Below are 16918 nucleotides of genomic sequence, written 5' to 3'. Positions count from 1 at the left end.
ACACACACACACACACACACACACACACACCAAACATGCATAATAACTAACATTTTCAATTAAAATGTATTTTAAATCCTAAGAAAAGAAAACTGGGAAATGCCGATCTCTCCCAGAGTATTCTAGCCTTCCAGGGCCTCCTCAGGGTCTAGGGTCTGTTATAGCATGGCCAGTCTCTTGCCATCTCCCTCTGCCTTCTGCCTCGCACCCTGCAACCACAAGAAGGAGAGAGAGCTATGTGTCCCTGGCCAGGAGTCTGGTGGGGCCAGACAGGCAACAGGCAGGTGGGTAGAACATGTCCCCTGTTGCCCAAAGGCTGGGCACAAAGGTCTTCAGTGATGAATTATTCACTGGAACTGTGCTAAGTGCAGAATTAATCCCTTTCCTTCCAGCTGGCGGCCTCACTAAATTATCCCTCCAAGTCATGCGGGAAAACGCTGCCGAATTCATTTAGCTGCTGAGTGTTTTGATCTGGGCCTTGTGATTTTGCTCCCCCTTTCCGTAGCCCCCTTCCCCTGGAGGTGGGGTGGAAAAAAAAGCTTTTAGTAATGGATTTCTAAGAAGAAAGGAAAAGAAAAGAGACCAAGATAAGGTGTGTACCAGGAAAAAAAAATTGCTAGCAGAAATTCAGAGGAGCATCTGAGAATTTGTACACAGAGGTTCTACACACGTCTACACGTTCACGCAGCCACACATGAGTGTTTACACAGGGGCCGTCATGTATACACAGATATACACATGCACACATCTCTTCCATTGTGCATGCATTTAATGCATGTGTACACATACATCCAAGTGTGTGAAATGACAGACGTTTTCACACCTGTGTTGGCACACACATAATCTCCCTGTAGCTCAGCTTGGTGACTCCATCTGAGAAGTGACCAAAAAGTGACTCACTTTGATTCTACAATGTTGAAGAGCAATTTAGGGACGTGACTGCTAATGCTGCTGCAAACGGACTAATAATCTGTCGGGTTCTTTTAGCGGCGACAGCCACCTCTTCATCCTGTCTGGTTATACAGGTCTAAGTTGCATCTCCTACATGCCAGACACTGGCCAGGTCAAACCTTTTCCACATGACCTTGTGGATTGAAGTGTGGGCATGCCCTGTGGCTAGAAAGCCCATGCACCCCAAGGTACATTGATTCAGTTAATTTTGGACATGGCCCTCACCTAGTGTAGACACAGGCTCTTTTGCTATCTTCCCACTAAGGGTTAAAAGAAGAGCGTTGAAAATTGGTTATGGAGTCAGGTGATGATTCAGGTGAATCTAAAAAGGTCCTCTTCCTGTATCCCCATCACCTTAAAAGCACCATTATCCCCCCCACAACCTCAAACGTGCATCAGCTGTGCTGGGGTTAAGGGATAGTACATTAAACAAGGCCAAGAAAAAAAGAAAAAGTTCTTCCCTTCATAGAGATCAGGAATGGAGAATAGAACGAACGTGAAGGTTTGTGAGCAGATACCAGTTCATGATGCACACACAGCCTCATGACCCTTGAGATGGTAAGTCCAGACTCCCTAGAAAGGCAGTTTGGCATCCCCGAGGACACAATCCCTGACTGAAGTTGGAGCTTAGCTTCTTGAGAGTCAGGATCCCTCTGCCGTGATGTTCCCCTTTAGAGGAGGTTGCAGCTTTGTGGTCCATGCTGTGCTTCTCCATGCTCAGCCTCCATGGCCAGCGATGGCAGAGTCAGAACAAGGACTGCCCGTTCATTTCTCCCAGGACAGCCTATAAGCTCCAGGAGTCGCCACCAGGAGCAAAGTACCAGAGTCCTGTGCACACTCCAGCTGCCCTTAGGGGAGCTTGAGACAACAGGTGTCTAGGGACACCTGGCCCACACAACTAACAAGTCCATCCTTGGGTTACTCCTCGTACGTAGCCAGGAGGGGCATAGAGAGGAAGTGCTTCCAGCCTGAGCGTAGAAAGTTCTACACTGGCTGTCCCAGTGCCTTAGACACCTGGTCAGTGCAGTCTGCTGTACCCACCATTTCTGTACCACCCAGTCTCAGAGCTCAGAGACAAGAATGTGGTGGGATATCCAAAAGGTGACAGCAGAGGTGTCTCTCAACAAATCCTGGACAGAAACATCCTCAGTCACATCCACCCTGTCCCCTCCCCTTGCTTTGTCACAACCGGGAGCTCACTCACCTTAACAGCAGCCCCTCCCCATGACACAGCAGCTGACTCTGACATCGAGATCCCCTGACTCCCAGGTCTCCCCTTGCCCCATGCTCCTGGCTTTGCTCTCTGTGGCTGCAGCACACCCTGGCAAGCCTGCATGGTGTCATCAGCCAACAGGCATGTTGACAGATTGATCAGCCTGCTCTCTCAGCATTTGGCAAGCATTATCTCTGGTTTGGGATACTGTGTTTCAGAGGGGGGTTGTTAGTGGTGGAGGTGTGGGGGGCGTGGTCACCCTGATGTATTACTTCCCTGTAGGAGTCTGCTGCCTCTGGTGATCTGTCTAAAGCTGGAGCTGTATGTGCAGGAGAGCCTGAGCAAACACATGCAGATTCATAAACTATAACACACACACACACACACACCAGGTCCTCTCCTCCACGAAAACAGTTAAAGGAGACTTTAGAGGACCCAAAGGCACTGAGAATCCATGATGAGCCCACGGCCACTCCACAGACACGCGGGAATCAACCTTTGGTGTCCTGCTTCTCCCTTCTGATCTCAGTGTTTTCTCTTTGAAGAAAGGGATGTGTTGTCTCCCCCCAGCCCCCGCCCCAGCCCCAAGAGGCTTTGCTTCTCCAAGCAAGGCAGCATGCCTTCTTTTAATAACCCCGCCACATCTAGGGTGTCCTCCAGCTTGTAGGCAGCCTCTTTGAAGTGCAGCCCAAGATGCATTCTCCCTCAACTGACCCTGCTGTGCACATATGAGGTGTTCATTGGGCTTGTTTTTGCCTCTGCCATGAAATGCACCCTATAAGTGAGGCAGGGCAGGACCACACAAGCACCTGGGTCACAACGCTACTTCCTGGATCTTCTCTGAGCTTTCCTTTCCTCATCTGTAGAGGGAGTTGAAGTCTTATGAACTCAGGAAGGTAGCAGGTGCTGATGAGGGATCTGGGGCCTGTGCTGGGACTCAGAGCAGGGTCCTGCAAGCACCCAGGAAGGGAGCTCTCGGCATATTTGCCAGAGCTGCTGACAAGCATACTGAGTTCAGGGATGGGGGCAGGGCCTTGAGATAAGGGAATACCAGAACCCCAGTAATCTATCACTCAGCACCTGCCCCTCATGACAGCTGCTCCACCAGCTCTCAGCTCATGCAGACATCAAAACGCCTTGTCAAGGGATGAAGATAAACATCACCAGCACTGCATTTATTTTCACAGCAATTTCTGCCTTACATGTGTGTGTGCATGCGTGTGTGTGTGTGTGTGTGTGTGTGTGTGTGTGTGTTCCATAGCATGTGTGTGAAGGTTGGAGGACAACTTGCAGGAGTCATCTCTTCCCTTTCTCTCCATCCATTATGTGGGTCCTAAGGATCAAACTCGGGTTGTCAGACTTGGTGTTAAGAATCCTTACCTATTGAGCAGTTTCTCTCTTAGCCCTCACAGAAAAGTCCCTGAGAATGAAGAAATGAGAACGGTGATTATCTATGCCTCCAGAGGTCAAATTTGCTAAATTTTCTCATATACCCTGACTAGAGCTGGGGCTATGGAAAAAAAAATAGGTACACAAAGACCTGCTTCTGGGTCTTACACCAAGATCAAGGCTGCTTCCAGGCGCAGGTGATTCAGGAGGCCTGGTGCAGGCTCATCTCTAATTTATCACCAGCCCCAGGGCCATTGTTGCCTTGAGAATGTGAGCCTGCAATGCCCTTCAAGAAATAGTGTCCTAAGTCGGATGCCGGGAAGGCTGAGGAGCCTGGAGGTTTGGAGCCTCCTCTGTGCGGCTCTTCTTACAAACCGAATGCATAATTTGTTGGTTGAAGACATGAGAAGAAAGAAAAAATAGAGTAGAAGCTCCTGGGGAAAAACCAAACAAAACAAAACACTTCTAAGAAAGTGAGAGCTGACCTAGGGATTCTCCCAAATCAAGATCAGATAACTCTAGCCTAGTCCTCCAGCCAAGCAAAATGGATCCCTAGTCCAGCCAAGATCATGCATATATGACTTCCTTAGCTGCTTATTTGGGCCCTGACCTGTACCTAGCAATAAAGCACTCTAACAGCAACTCACCTGTGCTACTGAGCATCCAGCGTGAGATGCTACTTTGAGCATACAAAGGCAGGGGATGTGTCACCCAGAGGCGTGGTTTTAGTTATGCTTCAAAACTTTAGTGGCTTGGAAATTGGGAAAGTGGAGGTTTATTCAGGGCCAGCATGACCAATGACGTGAAGGTATAAGTGCCCACAGCCTGAGGGGCGTATGGATACTGTAGTGAGCACTGACCCTGGACTTGTATGTGGGACCCACATTCTGGAAGAGCCACCCAGATGCTCAAACCTGTCACAGCTGCAACTCTCAGGATGCCACAAATGAGGCTGGCTGCATGCAAGGGAGGCAAGCCCTCTTGAAGAGGCCTGCTGTCTGAGCCTGGCCTACATCTGAAGAGATAAGAACCTACAACTGCAGCCACAGGAAATGACAAAGCAGTGGCTGATCGGGGAGCCACTGCACAGGGCTCATTATGGTGCTTGCCAGCGGGCGAGCCACCCTTATCAGGGAGAAAATTGTATCAGGCCTCCTGAATTACTAGCGATTGGAAGCAGATTTCTTGGGACGCACTTTGTTAGATACCTAATGAGCGGGATACAGGAGAGCAGAGCCCTAAGCCTGGCCGGGCGGGGGACAAATGTCTTTGTTAAACAGAATTTGTCAGTTTCCGCTCCAGGCTCCCTGGGGAGGGTTCAGGGACAGCTAATTGAATTAAGAGCCCGTGTTCCCCACCAAGAAAGCTCAAGGCGGGGATGAGAGGTGGGCTGGCCGGAAGGCGGGCGCTTTCAGCACCGCGGACAGCAGCTGCAGCCGGGTTGCTTTGTAATTGCCAATGCAAGCAGGAGATGTTGCATTTTGCATGTCCAGGGATCTAGGGGATGAAGTAGGGAGGAGGGCAGCAGAGGTGTCGAGAGTAGGGAGGGTAGACAGATGACCTAAGATGTTGCCAGCCTGGAATGCCATTGGCCCAGCCTGTCTCAACAGACCCCACTTTGCTGCTGGACATCTCCCACCGTGTTTCTCACGTGGTGTGCAGCTGCTGGCACAGCACAGGGGCTGGGTTGGGTGCTGAGTTGAGCTGGTGCGTGGCTGTGCATCTCTTTGAGCTTTCAAAGTCAGTCCCCAATTACAGCCCTAATGAAGCAGGATCTGGTGCCACCACGGAGCTACAGACTGAGGGGCCACTTGTCAGCCCCACACTGCCCCAGCAGGCCTGCCAAATAGAAAAGCAAATAAACAAGCCTGTAGGGTGAGCAGACAGAAAGGAACCCAGCAAGCAGAGCCAGGCAAGGCCTGAATAGACAGTTCATCTGCATGGTTTTGCTCTCTCTTGCCCTCCAGCAGCCCGCCCCCTCCTCCTCTGTCCGCCTTCCCTCATCCTCAGTATACTCCCCTGCCTAGCAGGGGAGACTGGTGGGATGAATTCACTGTTCTGGACTGAGTGTCCCATCTTTAATTTATCTTTTTATGAAATTAAAAGAATTTACACATAGTATCAGAATCTGTCTAAAAATATCTGCTGAGTGTGTAACTCTGACCCAAAACCATGAGTTCCACATCACTGAGTTGGCCTAGCTGCTCTTGAGACCATCCAGGATGGACAGCAGGGAGACAGGCTGTGGGGGAGGTGACTCCCTCAGCAATTGTCCTTGCTCTCTGTAATGACTGGAGCACCTCTGGAGACCTCTTTTGATTTCATTACTCCTACTTCCTCCTCTAACTGGATTAGATGGCAGTCTATGAAATCCAGGGCATTGAGATTGGCTTTCTGCCTGGAAATGAGGAGAAATGTCATTACAGGTCCTGAATCAGCATCTTACCCAAGCTCTGCCCACCTGGTCACTAGGGAGGTGGTCTTTGCCCCGGGTAGTTATTCCTTATTTTCCTACCCCCACCCCCAGCCCAGCACACACCTATCATTTCATCCAATAAGCATGTCATAGCTACCCCTTTCCAGTCTGATGTTCAGCATTTTTAAGATTCATTTTATACTTTATGTATATGAGTATTTTACCTGCATATACTCTTGCCATGTATGCCTAGTGTCCATAGATATTTAAAGAGGGCAACAGGTCCCTGAAATGGAATTACAGGTGGCTGTGGGCCCCCATGTAGGCACTGGGAATTGGGACTAGAACCCAGACCCTTTGGAAGAGCAGCCAGTGCTCCTAACCTCTGGATCAAGGGTTCAGAATCTCTAAGTAGGAGACAGATGTGTACTTTTCCTTATCCAAACATTCACTCAGAAAACCCCAAACTGTGTGACCAGGATGCTGCAACTGGGCACTTCTGGGATATTGAAGACTGTGTCATTTGGGACATCTAAGTGAATCCTGCTCCCCTTTGAAACAGGATCAGTGAGGCAAAAAGCACAGCTAGTGTTCACAGATTTAAAATTATACACCATCCGACCAATGGTGTGCTGAAGTCAGCCTTGGGTCACTAATGCATCCCTCTTCCATTCCAAGAGCGTTTTGGTTTGGTTTGGTTTGGTTTGGTTTTTGTTTTTGTTCGGGTGTTTGTTTGTTTGTTTGTTTGGGTTTTTTGTTTTGTTTTTTTGGGTTTTGTTTTGTTTTGTTTTTTGTTTTTTTGTTTTTTGTTTTTTGTTTTTTGTTTTTGAGACAGGGTTTCTCTGTGTAGCCCTGGCTGTCCTAGGAAACAAGCTTAGAACCACAGAACAATGTGGTAAAAAATATAGGTAGTAAAATATAGTAAGACATAGGACTAGAAGAACCCCAAAAACTCTTGACCAAGAGAAGGCAGAGGCCCGGGGATTCCCAAGAGGAGGAGGAGGAGGAGGAGGAGGAGGAGGAGGAGGAGGAGGAGGAGGAGGAGGAGGAGGAAGAGGGAAGTCAGGAAGAAGAAAGATTCACCAAAGTGCACAGAGAGACAGTGTAGGGATGATTAAACTGAGTGATAACAGAGGAGAGATAGGGGGTCAAAAGAATGGGATGTTTTAGAAGTCATCTTTATTGATGGTGTACTTACTGAGCACCTACAGTGAACAAGACACTAGGGATAGTAATAATGTCCCTCTTCCCATGAAAGTTAAATCTTGTGAATACTGGGAGAAGGCAGAGAGAATCAATAAGTAAACCTGTTTGAATTGCATTTCTATAGAATAAGTACTGTGAACACTGTAAAATGGTATGCTATGAGTAGTGGGCTTTCTTTGGAGTTGGGGGTAGCTTCTGTGTGAAGGGTAGGGCTGCTCCTAAAAGATTGCACATGATGATACGGAGACAGTTGTGTGGAGATCTCTGGGTGGAGAAAGCAGCAGAGGCAAAGGCTCTGAAGCAGGGAATCACTGGGTTTGGAGAAACTGCTGGGCGCTGCAGCTGGGACCCAGTGAGCAAGAGACAGGTGGCAGAGAACGTGCACAGAGGACAGTCATGGCATGGCTCAGGAAGCTTGAAGTATAGCAGGCACCATGGAAGGACAGGTTCAAAGTCTCTCTCCATTTTTTAGAGACCAGAAAACTTCTTGACACCAAACAACAGCAAGGCTCTGCCCACCATCAACCCCAAGATCCTAGATGAGAATCTGGGTGCCATCCGTGAATCCTGGTCCATGAGCTCCTTAGACTCCACTCAGGAAATGGAGGAACTTCAGCCCCGTGATGTGGTGAGTGCTTCTCCCTAGAACACAGGGGACTTGGCATGGGGTAATGAGAAGGGAGGCTCAAAAGCCACTGCTGGGGCTGGGCTCCCCAGGTGGCAAGTGGACTGTCCCTTTGGCATACTCTAATGTGAGTCACCCCCAAAGTAGGAGAATGAAGGTGTGACCCCCTTGCACATTTCTTCGCCTCTTGGGTAGACTCTCATGGAATTTATGAGAGATTTCTGTAATGCCTGCTCAGTCATGACCAGTTCAGACCGTGTCTCTTAGGCCATGGGAAGACCCCAAGAGATTCTGTAACTTGTAAAAGGAGCAGTTGAGATGCACATAAAACAAACAAACAAACAAAAACAACCACTATTTTCAGGCACAGGGTCTGTGTCTTTGAGGTTGGAACCTGGCCTCAGGATGGGTCACTTCTGAGTCTCTTGGTACAGACAGCAGAAGCACATACTCCCCAAACGACAGCCCAGCTGAGGTCCCTAGTGGAGGCACCACCACCCCAGTCAATGACCACGAGTGATTCCATGTATGACTCTCTACAGCCCTGCACAGGAGATCCCATCCATGAGTAAATCCTGCTCCGAAGACCCCAAGGAAAGGCCCTAGGCAAAGCCACCAATCCAACCCTCAGGTCCCCTTTTGTGAGGACTTGCCCTTCTCCACTGACAGTCTTCTCATCCACCCTTGACACCTGGCACCTTTCTGAAACAGCACATCAGATGATAGGAAAGGCTATGGTCTGCTAGGTGTGTCCAAGATGTCCCTACCTGGAGCACCTTCCCTGAGAGCAGAGCCTTCATTTCTGGCACACACACTCCACTTTTACCCAGTGGAGAAGCTGAGTTCAGGAGCTGCCTCCAGCCCAGCTATTAATTGCATTGAAAATAAAGGTGCAAATCTCAGCCTGAGAGATTCAGAATGGCACGTATAAGCCAATTCTTGTCAACCTGCACGGCCTGGCTCCAAGCAGTATAGGAAAGAAGAATGAAAGAAGGAAGGGAGGAAGGGAGGAAGGGAGGAAGGGAGGAAGGGAGGAAGGGAGGAAGGGAGGGAGGGAAGAGGGGGCCACCACAGGAAAAGGGCAGGTGGGAAAGAAGGAGAAGGTGAAGATGGTCCTCCCTGGTTACCACCAGAGAGGTACAATGAGCCCTTACCCTACTACCTGCATATGAGTCAACCAAGCCTCAGCCCTACCCAACCCCAGAAGGCAGAGCTCACCCCTGAGTCACACTGTCTCTGAGAGAAGAGATTCAGGCAATGCTAGCTGTCTAGACAAGCCTCCCAGGTCCACCACCAAATCCTGGACACAGTGTGAGCAAGGAGTGAGCAGTGTCCAGCCCCACAGGTGGGAGTGGTCAAGATCCCTGGTCAGGCCTGAGCTGAGGGTAGCGAGTCTCAGGGCCTGGCTCATATGCAGTAGTAAACATACATAACCGACTGCTGCGCATTTGTCTGTGGTGGGAGACATAAAGGGGGTGAAATGGCTGGGCTGGGGCTCACTGAACCTATAAAATTGATTAAGGATGATAACGATGGGAAAGGGAGGGGAAAACAACTTGGGAGCGAAAGAGCCTTTCAGGCCAGGATGGATCTGATGGGTAGACATTTGAAGCCATGACTTCAAAAATAAGGAAGGATGGTATAACATGGATAGACAGACAGACAGTCTTGACTTTAACTTTGGTATTAAACTGAAGGAGAGAGACCAGACTGCAGCCTGGGAAGTTAAGATCAATCATTAGGAAAAGCTCTGAGCAAGAATAACCACCATGGGGAGGGGAGACTGCTTTCATTTTACCAATAGTGGCTGTGACCTGGTCCAGAAGTAATGTGATACCAGTCCATGGCTTCCCATGCTGTATAGCATCCAAGGAATGCTGGGTGGCTATGGAGGCCAGTGCTTAGCTAACCTACCCTCCATACCCCGTGGAAGGTAGTGGGCCTGGCCCTTTTTCCCCCATCCCAGTCTACTCCAGACCCATCCTAACTTCAAACCCTCCCTCTGACTCTTGGCTTCAGCTTTTATCTTCCCATGCCTGACTGAGCACTCGAACACAGTATATAAGGACACTTGCCCCACCCCTGCTCTCCCTGCAACCCCTGCTTGCCATTACTCTGTCCTGGTTGCTATCCTACACGCCTACAGGCTGAAGGCCAGAAAGATGAGGGCAAAACACAGCCATGCACCTCCCCCATACAGGAGAGCCCAGTTGCAAGTAATAGCATGTAGTTGGGTAGCAACAGTCTACGGTTCCACGCCAATCACAGGCAGCTATGCAGCCATGGGTCACTGTTCCATGGCAACCAAAGAAAATTACATAGCAATGGATGAACTCATGCAACCAAGAAACAGTGACAAGCAACAGTACAGCCATGAAGCCCAGGTATGTGGCTGCATAGCAATAGAGCCAGGCGTAGGATGACATCACCCAGCCCTCCAGGGCACAGAGGCATAATTGTGGAACAGAGATTTACAGCAGCAGATAACTGAGGGCCCTGAGGCACCTGAATGGCAGTGACACCGTTGTGAGGTGTGTGACTTGGCACATGTGTCAGGAATGTCCGCAGCAGAGCCTGTGGGTGAGGCAGAGTGCCTTGTGACACAGTTGTGCAGTGACCCAAGGATGAATGAGTGGCCCCCTCTGCTCTCTCCTGTGGCCTTGGCTGAGCCACTCTCTGCAGCACGCAGCACCTGACTTCTGTGGCGCCTCCGTCGCTGTCTAGTGTCTCCATGTGTTCCCCAGAGAGCCTCAGATCCATTTTGTCTCTGGCTCCCTCCTGGGGAGGAGCCTACTTGGGATCACTGAAAATCGAACATTCTCTAGGAAGGGAGCTCTCTGGGACAGAGGAGCAGGTAGAGAGGATGTGGTCTTTGGTCTTCTGTGCAATGTTGTTCCCTTCCCCTCACAGCATACAGACCCTAACTGGAACTGCTACAAACCCCAGCCATTTCTTGCCATCTCTAGGCACCTAGCTCTGATGCAGTCATTTCAAGGGTGGTTTTTCTTTTTAGGGCAATAAAAAGCTCAGTACTGAGTGGGCTCAGTGAGATCAAGGGTAAGACCTCAGGCAGAACTAAGGGAAGTATTTGTGTCCCTTACAAGCAGCCCAGAACACATGCTTTTGGGAGTGTTGATCTTCCCAGTCACTCTGAAGGGACAGCTCTCCCAAGACCTACTTTGCCAGCATTTCGTCCTTAGCCCATGGACACCTGAACTACTTCATGCCAGCTAGCCCATGTGTCCTGGTGCCAGCGCCACTGCAGATGAGCTGAGGGGTTCCACTCACAAACACTCATGAGACATCTCCAAGTAGTCAGAAGCCTAGGATGACCCAGTCCAAGGAGTGCCCAGTCCTACACCCATTGAAGCCATGGGGGCAAGAGACAGGACTGAAGCCTGAGAACTGGACACAAGCAGCCACAGATCATCAGCCACACCGTGCAGACAAGCATGAATATGTGAGGGACAGACAAGCAGGGGAACATGATCCAAACAAAGGACCTCCCTGAAGGAGGGAAGAGAGGAAGAAGAAGGAGAGAGCACCTAAGAAGGCTTCCTGAAAGACGAGGACCAGGCTTTAGATAAGGTATTCAGTGTCTTTTCCACCCAGGGGTTTAAGCAGGGGTTGTTTCCCTCCATTGCCCTACACACACACACACACACACACACACACACACACACACACACACAATCATACATACATACACACATGTGCACACATTTGTACTTATCTGTTCACATACACACACATACACACATGCTCATACACACACTCACAATCATACACACACACTCACACATACACACATGTGCACACACTTGCACATATCCATGCACGCACACACATACACATATGCTCATAAACACACACACACACACACACACTCATGCCACTGTCTCTGGGTATTCCCATTCTCTCTGACATTACCCCCCACTCTCTCCCTCCCTCTCTTTCTTCTCTCACTTCACTCCCTCCCTCTGCCCTGCTCACAGCAGCTCTGTGGCCAACCAGAGGGCCCACATGCTAGAAGATGAATAATTGACAGGGTTGTTAAAAGATTCAGTGGAGTTTTTCTGAGCTCCCCACACTGGAATAACTCATTTCTTTCATTCTCTCTTTGAAAGCCTTTCCCCACCCTCCTCCCATCCCCACATCCCTGCCCCCACTCCCTAGCTCAAGATTTTCTTTTCTTTTCCTGAGTCTGTGGGTCCTACAAGTTTCCAACCTTCACCCCAAGGACTCTTTAAGTCACTAGCTGTCCTTGTCCTGGTTAAACTGCACTTAGGGGTGGCAGGGTGACTCCCCCTGACAGGGCTCCATTTGCACACGGAGAGAAAGGCCAGCTGGCTTCACCTGAGGCACATAGCTGAAGAAGTTCAGGCTCAGGCCAGGAGCTCAGACTGCCTAGGCCAAGGCCACCCTCCCCAGACTGGCACAGAGGGGATCCCTGCTGTGCCTGCCCAGTTCTGTCACTTCATGTCCCTGAGCCCTGATTGTCTGTAACATGGGAGAGCTGCTCCCTTGGGGAGCAGAGAAGACCGTGTGGCCTTGAGAAAGGGAGTCTGGTCATGTAGCAAAGACCCGTGTAGGCTGAAGCCTTTGTTCCCTCTTTGCATGGCCCTTTTGCTCTGGGAAAATCTACTCTGGCCATCTCCATGGCATGGACAGTTTTCTGCTCCAGGCCTGCCCCATTTGACCCTTCATCTTTTCTGCTTCCTTCAGTAGCCTCTGATCACAAAGCCGAGCCTCTCCTGGCCTGGCTCCATGCTGGGCCCTGCACTCACTCTCATTTCTCCTTGAAGTGACCTTGAACTCCACTCCCCTCTATGGGCCCCAGTTCCTGCCTCTGTCAGCAGAAGACATCGGAGCAGATGTGCCCTAGTTCTCTGAAGTGTGGCTGGAGCCTCTATCCTTCCCTAGACCCCACCCAGGTGACAGCAGGCTCAACGGCAGCCTTGGCTCACTCAGTGCCACCTAGTGGCAGAGGATGCATCCTATGCAAGAAACCTCAGTGGCTACCAGCCACAGCAGAGCAAGACCAAGGCCAAGCAGAAGATCCCCTTAGCCCTGAGAGGACATCTTCTATGGTTATAGCCATCACCTCTGCAGAACCATAGAGACAAAGAGCAGAGGAGAGGGACAGAAACCCAGGCAACCAAGAACATGAGCCACCTGTGCTCACCTCAGTGCCAAAATATTCACCTGGTTGGGTGTCCTTCAGGTCACAACACTGAAGCCAGCATCCATCTTCCCTGCCTAGCTGTTATCCCATCCCTCTTATCCTGCAGGCTCTACTGCCCCCAGTTTCTCTGCCTCGAATAGTCTATCCAGTTCCTATCACTCACACAGCACCAGTTCTCTGCCCTTGACCTCAAGGCACATGTCCACTATGCACCTACAAAGGCCCCATAGGTCCTGCTCCTCCAGGCTGGAAGTCTTCCCAGGGACCCGCACTTCTGCACCTCCTAACCAGGGAACCAAGAGGAAGGGGTTCTAAAAATAAATGCTGTGAATATGTGAAAGTCACAGCCAGCTGAGACCTCAACAGCTTCTTCTCTTTCCTGAGTCTGCCTTTGCTTCCTCAGTTCATGTGGCACACACGCGCGTTCAAGCACACACACACACACACAACACATACATACATACATACATACATACATACACACATCAGACAAGTACTCAATTACATATGCATGTTCACACATCAGGCACATACAGAAAGAGAAGGGGGGAGAGGAAGAGAGACACCGAGAGAAGGAAGGGGAGAGACACACAGTGACAGACAGGGAATCAGAGAGAGAAGAAAAGGAAGATTGAGGGAAGGAAGGATAGAGGGGGGCACACAGAGTGGGAGAAGAGAATGGGGAGAGAAGAGTGAGAAAGGAGAAAGAGAATTAATTACTAGGCCTTTGGGAAATAATGGAGAGGAGAGAGGTCTTCATCCCACACCGGACCTGTTGTCTCTCCTTCAGACTCAGGCTCCACTTGGCACCCACAGCTCTAACAGGCTATCTTCTGTCTGTTTCCAGGACTGTGTGAGATTAGAGAAACCATTCCACCTCTCTGATCCCGCCTTCTCATTGTTAAATGAAAGGAATATTGTCTCCTTGCTCCCTCTTGAGGCTGTGGGCAAAGCTAACAAGAGTGTGGGCAGTGGAAATGAAAATGTTAGGTCTGTAAGACCCTCTGAGACTGAAAAGAACAGACACAAATCTCCAGGCCTCCCCCATGACTCCATCTCCAGAACCTGTCCCCAGTCCCCTGCCCGCAGTTCCTCACCCTCCCCTTCCCCGCTGCGTCTCAGACGGGCCATTCTCCTTCTCCATCCATCACCTAAGACTAAAGAGATTAATAAACGAGACTCATAACTCAGCTACTGGGATGCGCCAGATATTTACAGCTGCGTTTCAATTTGCAGAGAGATTAAGTGTTTGTCGATTTATTGTCTCTCTGTGGGTGTGTGCTGGGAGCAAGCAGGCTGAGCAAGGCCCCCTGTTGGCCAGCTCCCCTCCCCCCATCACTCCCTCCCAACCACCATCCCCAGAGCTGGTAGAAACCAGTGCTGTCCAGCTTTGAAAGCCACTGCCCACTGGAAGGGTTTGATCCTGTTGACCAAGGAGACATAAGGCCATACCCAAGGTGAAAGCCCCCACCCACATCACTAGACTGTCTCCTGGACAGAGACTCAAGGTCCCAGCATCCCCTGCCCTACAACATCAAGCAGTGCCTGAAGTCACAGATCCTCCAGAAGGCCGATTACCAAATAGCTTTCCAGTTCACTCCTAAGCCCAGGGATGTGACTTAGGACATACGTGGACCTACCATTTATGCTCCTATTGGACCTAAAGACACTGGGGCTAGCCTGGAGGGATCTCTGCGGTGATTAACCAAAGGGTGCCTGCAGAGGCCCAGAAAAGGAAGTCAGCTTTGGAAAACTGGGGGAAAGAAGAGACCTCAGAGACCAAGAAGGAAAGACCAGTTAAGTGGAAGCTCAAGGAGCCAAGAAGGGGTTTGATACATACTAGGATTGAAAACATCAAGAACCCCCCTTTTTGTGTACCCCAGCTGCTGCTTATCTCCCCAAAGTCTATCATGTGAATGCATGCAGTCAGCAGCTTCTCTAGCAGCCGCTTTGTGTCCGGTCTTGTGACCTCACTACCTGGAACCCAGCACTAATTTGGGAAGTTGTAGCAGATTTCTGTCAAGAGCTATGTGACTTTTGAGAAGTCTCTCCACCTCTCTGATATTAAGTCCAGGGATCAATCATCCTGCTCACCTTTTGAGGTCTCTGAGAGGACTGGCAAGTGTGGGCTGCATCGCACTGTGGACCCTAAGGAGCTGTCCACTGTTCAGGAGACTTGCTAATGAGTATGTTCATGGGATCTTCTAGACTGCGCAGGGCAAGGGGAGACAGTACAGCTCACCCAGTACCTTCTCTCCAGAAGCCTGTCCTCAAGTGACAGTCACATAAAGATAACTCCATTCCAGGACACCTGTGCTCAGAAGCCCTGGGCCAGCAGAGAGACACATAGAGTATGGGAAAAGGGCATGACCAGGACCAGAACACAGTCTTCTCCCAGAATTGAATCCCAAGCTCATCTCTTCCTTTCTAGACCTCAGTTTCTTTATCTGTAAAATGGGGGGAACATAGCCCTCTAGGAAGGAGAGAGAAAGGGTGTAGTGCAGAGAACTGAAAGGCTGCTGGAATGTGGGCTGGCCAGCTCAGGACCTGGCCCAAGTACCTGAAGGATCTGGCTGAGAGATGCTGAGGAGTGACCACCCAGGGCAAGGGCCCCCAGAGGCAGGATAAATTACCCTCAGAGAGAGCTCCAAATCATTGGAAGACCTGTGCCTGGAAGTCCCCCTGCAGACCTTCCCTTCTCTGGGTCAAGCTGGGCTCTGATCTACGGGTGGGGTCCTGGATTTGATAACATCCTCTCCATCACACTTAATGAGGCTGGAGCAAGTGACTCTCAGCAAGATGCCAGCACTGCCCGGTGGTCCACTCCACGGACCATCCTGCCCTTGAGTAACTGGTGCTGGGCCGGCAAGGGTGTGGTGTCCACGGGAAATAAGGTAGAGAAGATGAGGTCATTAGTTCTTGGGGCTGAGTCATCAATTCTCAAAGAGGCACAGGCAGTGGACGCAGGGAGAGCTGGGGAGATTTGCTGACCTGGGCACTGGAGCTAGTCCCTTGTGCAAGCTGCCAGCCCTCTCATCCGACTCATGATACTAGGCACACAGTGCCAAGCCTATGTGTTAATACAGACAATTTCAGCCCCCAAACTTTTAGTCAGTTTTTCTTCCAACCTGATATTGTACAATTACGGTACTTAACCCCATCTTGTCACCAACTGGGGCCAACAACAGGAGTGGCCAGCTCAGGTCTAAGGCTCTAAGCCAGAGCCTGATCCCATAGCAGCCTGAGTCAGCCAGGCCTGTGACTCAGAACCCAGAAGTCTGCATCTTGATGCACATGCATCTTCCCCAGCCCCTCTGGAGTAGAGAGCTGCCTCAGTTTCCTAGTAAGCACAGAGACAGGCCAGAGCACACAAAAGTAGGAGAGAAACCCCACACACACCTCAATATTCAGCTACAAATGGATTGAAGCAACCAACTATGGGAGATGCTCTATCCCCTGCCTTAACCAATACACTGAATATCATCCCTCAACCGATTCTTGGGCTCCCCATCACCGACCCGAGCTGTTAGTGGGTTGGGGAGAGGACACTGTTCCCAGCTCACTTCTCCCTTGCCTGCCCTCTTTTCTTTTCACCCTATTCGGTTTCAGCCCACAGCCTCTTTTGTGTGTGCAAGGGTACACTGCCAACTTCAGGAGCATGGAGCCAGAAGCAGAAAGGGATTCTCAGGGCTAAAGGGGCACATTTTTCCAGCAGGCATCTCTGGTGGTCCCACTAACTCCTCACCAGAAGGGAAGGGCGGTGCCCAGAGGAGGGCCAGAACAGGACAGCAAAGGAGGGCTGCGTTAGAGCACAGAAGGCCCCATGCAGAAGCCCCTGCTGCTCAAGGACACAGTCTCCTGTCCCTCCTTCCTGCTCTGTGACTCTATTAGAATGTACTCCTGTGTGCCAGATTAAATGCTGCTCAGTACAAT

The 16918-nt window shown here is 50.4% G+C and overlaps 2 protein-coding genes across 12 annotated transcripts in view; one reads left to right on the top strand and one right to left on the bottom strand.

Annotated features, from left to right (window-relative positions):
- Stra6 (stimulated by retinoic acid gene 6) overlaps positions 1 to 2251 on the bottom strand; it is a 90212-nt gene extending 87961 nt beyond the window's left edge. Inside the window, exon 1 of the mRNA XM_006510941.3 lies at positions 2156 to 2251. The gene's annotated coding sequence lies outside the window, so the exon portion shown is untranslated. The remainder of the gene's footprint in view (positions 1 to 2155) is intronic.
- The window catches only part of Ccdc33 (coiled-coil domain containing 33), a 90151-nt gene that overhangs the window by 52780 nt on the left and 20453 nt on the right, over positions 1 to 16918 (top strand). For all 11 annotated transcript variants that reach the window (XM_017313444.1, XM_017313445.1, XM_017313447.1 and 8 more), the window contains one exon: positions 7648 to 7803. In XM_017313444.1, the coding sequence (XP_017168933.1) occupies positions 7648 to 7803 (156 nt within the window). The remainder of the gene's footprint in view (positions 1 to 7647; positions 7804 to 16918) is intronic.

The sequence above is a fragment of the Mus musculus genome, chromosome 9, assembly GCF_000001635.26.
Source record: "Mus musculus strain C57BL/6J chromosome 9, GRCm38.p6 C57BL/6J".
NCBI lineage: Eukaryota > Metazoa > Chordata > Mammalia > Rodentia > Muridae > Mus > Mus musculus.
This window is presented reverse-complemented; position numbering and strand designations above follow the sequence as displayed.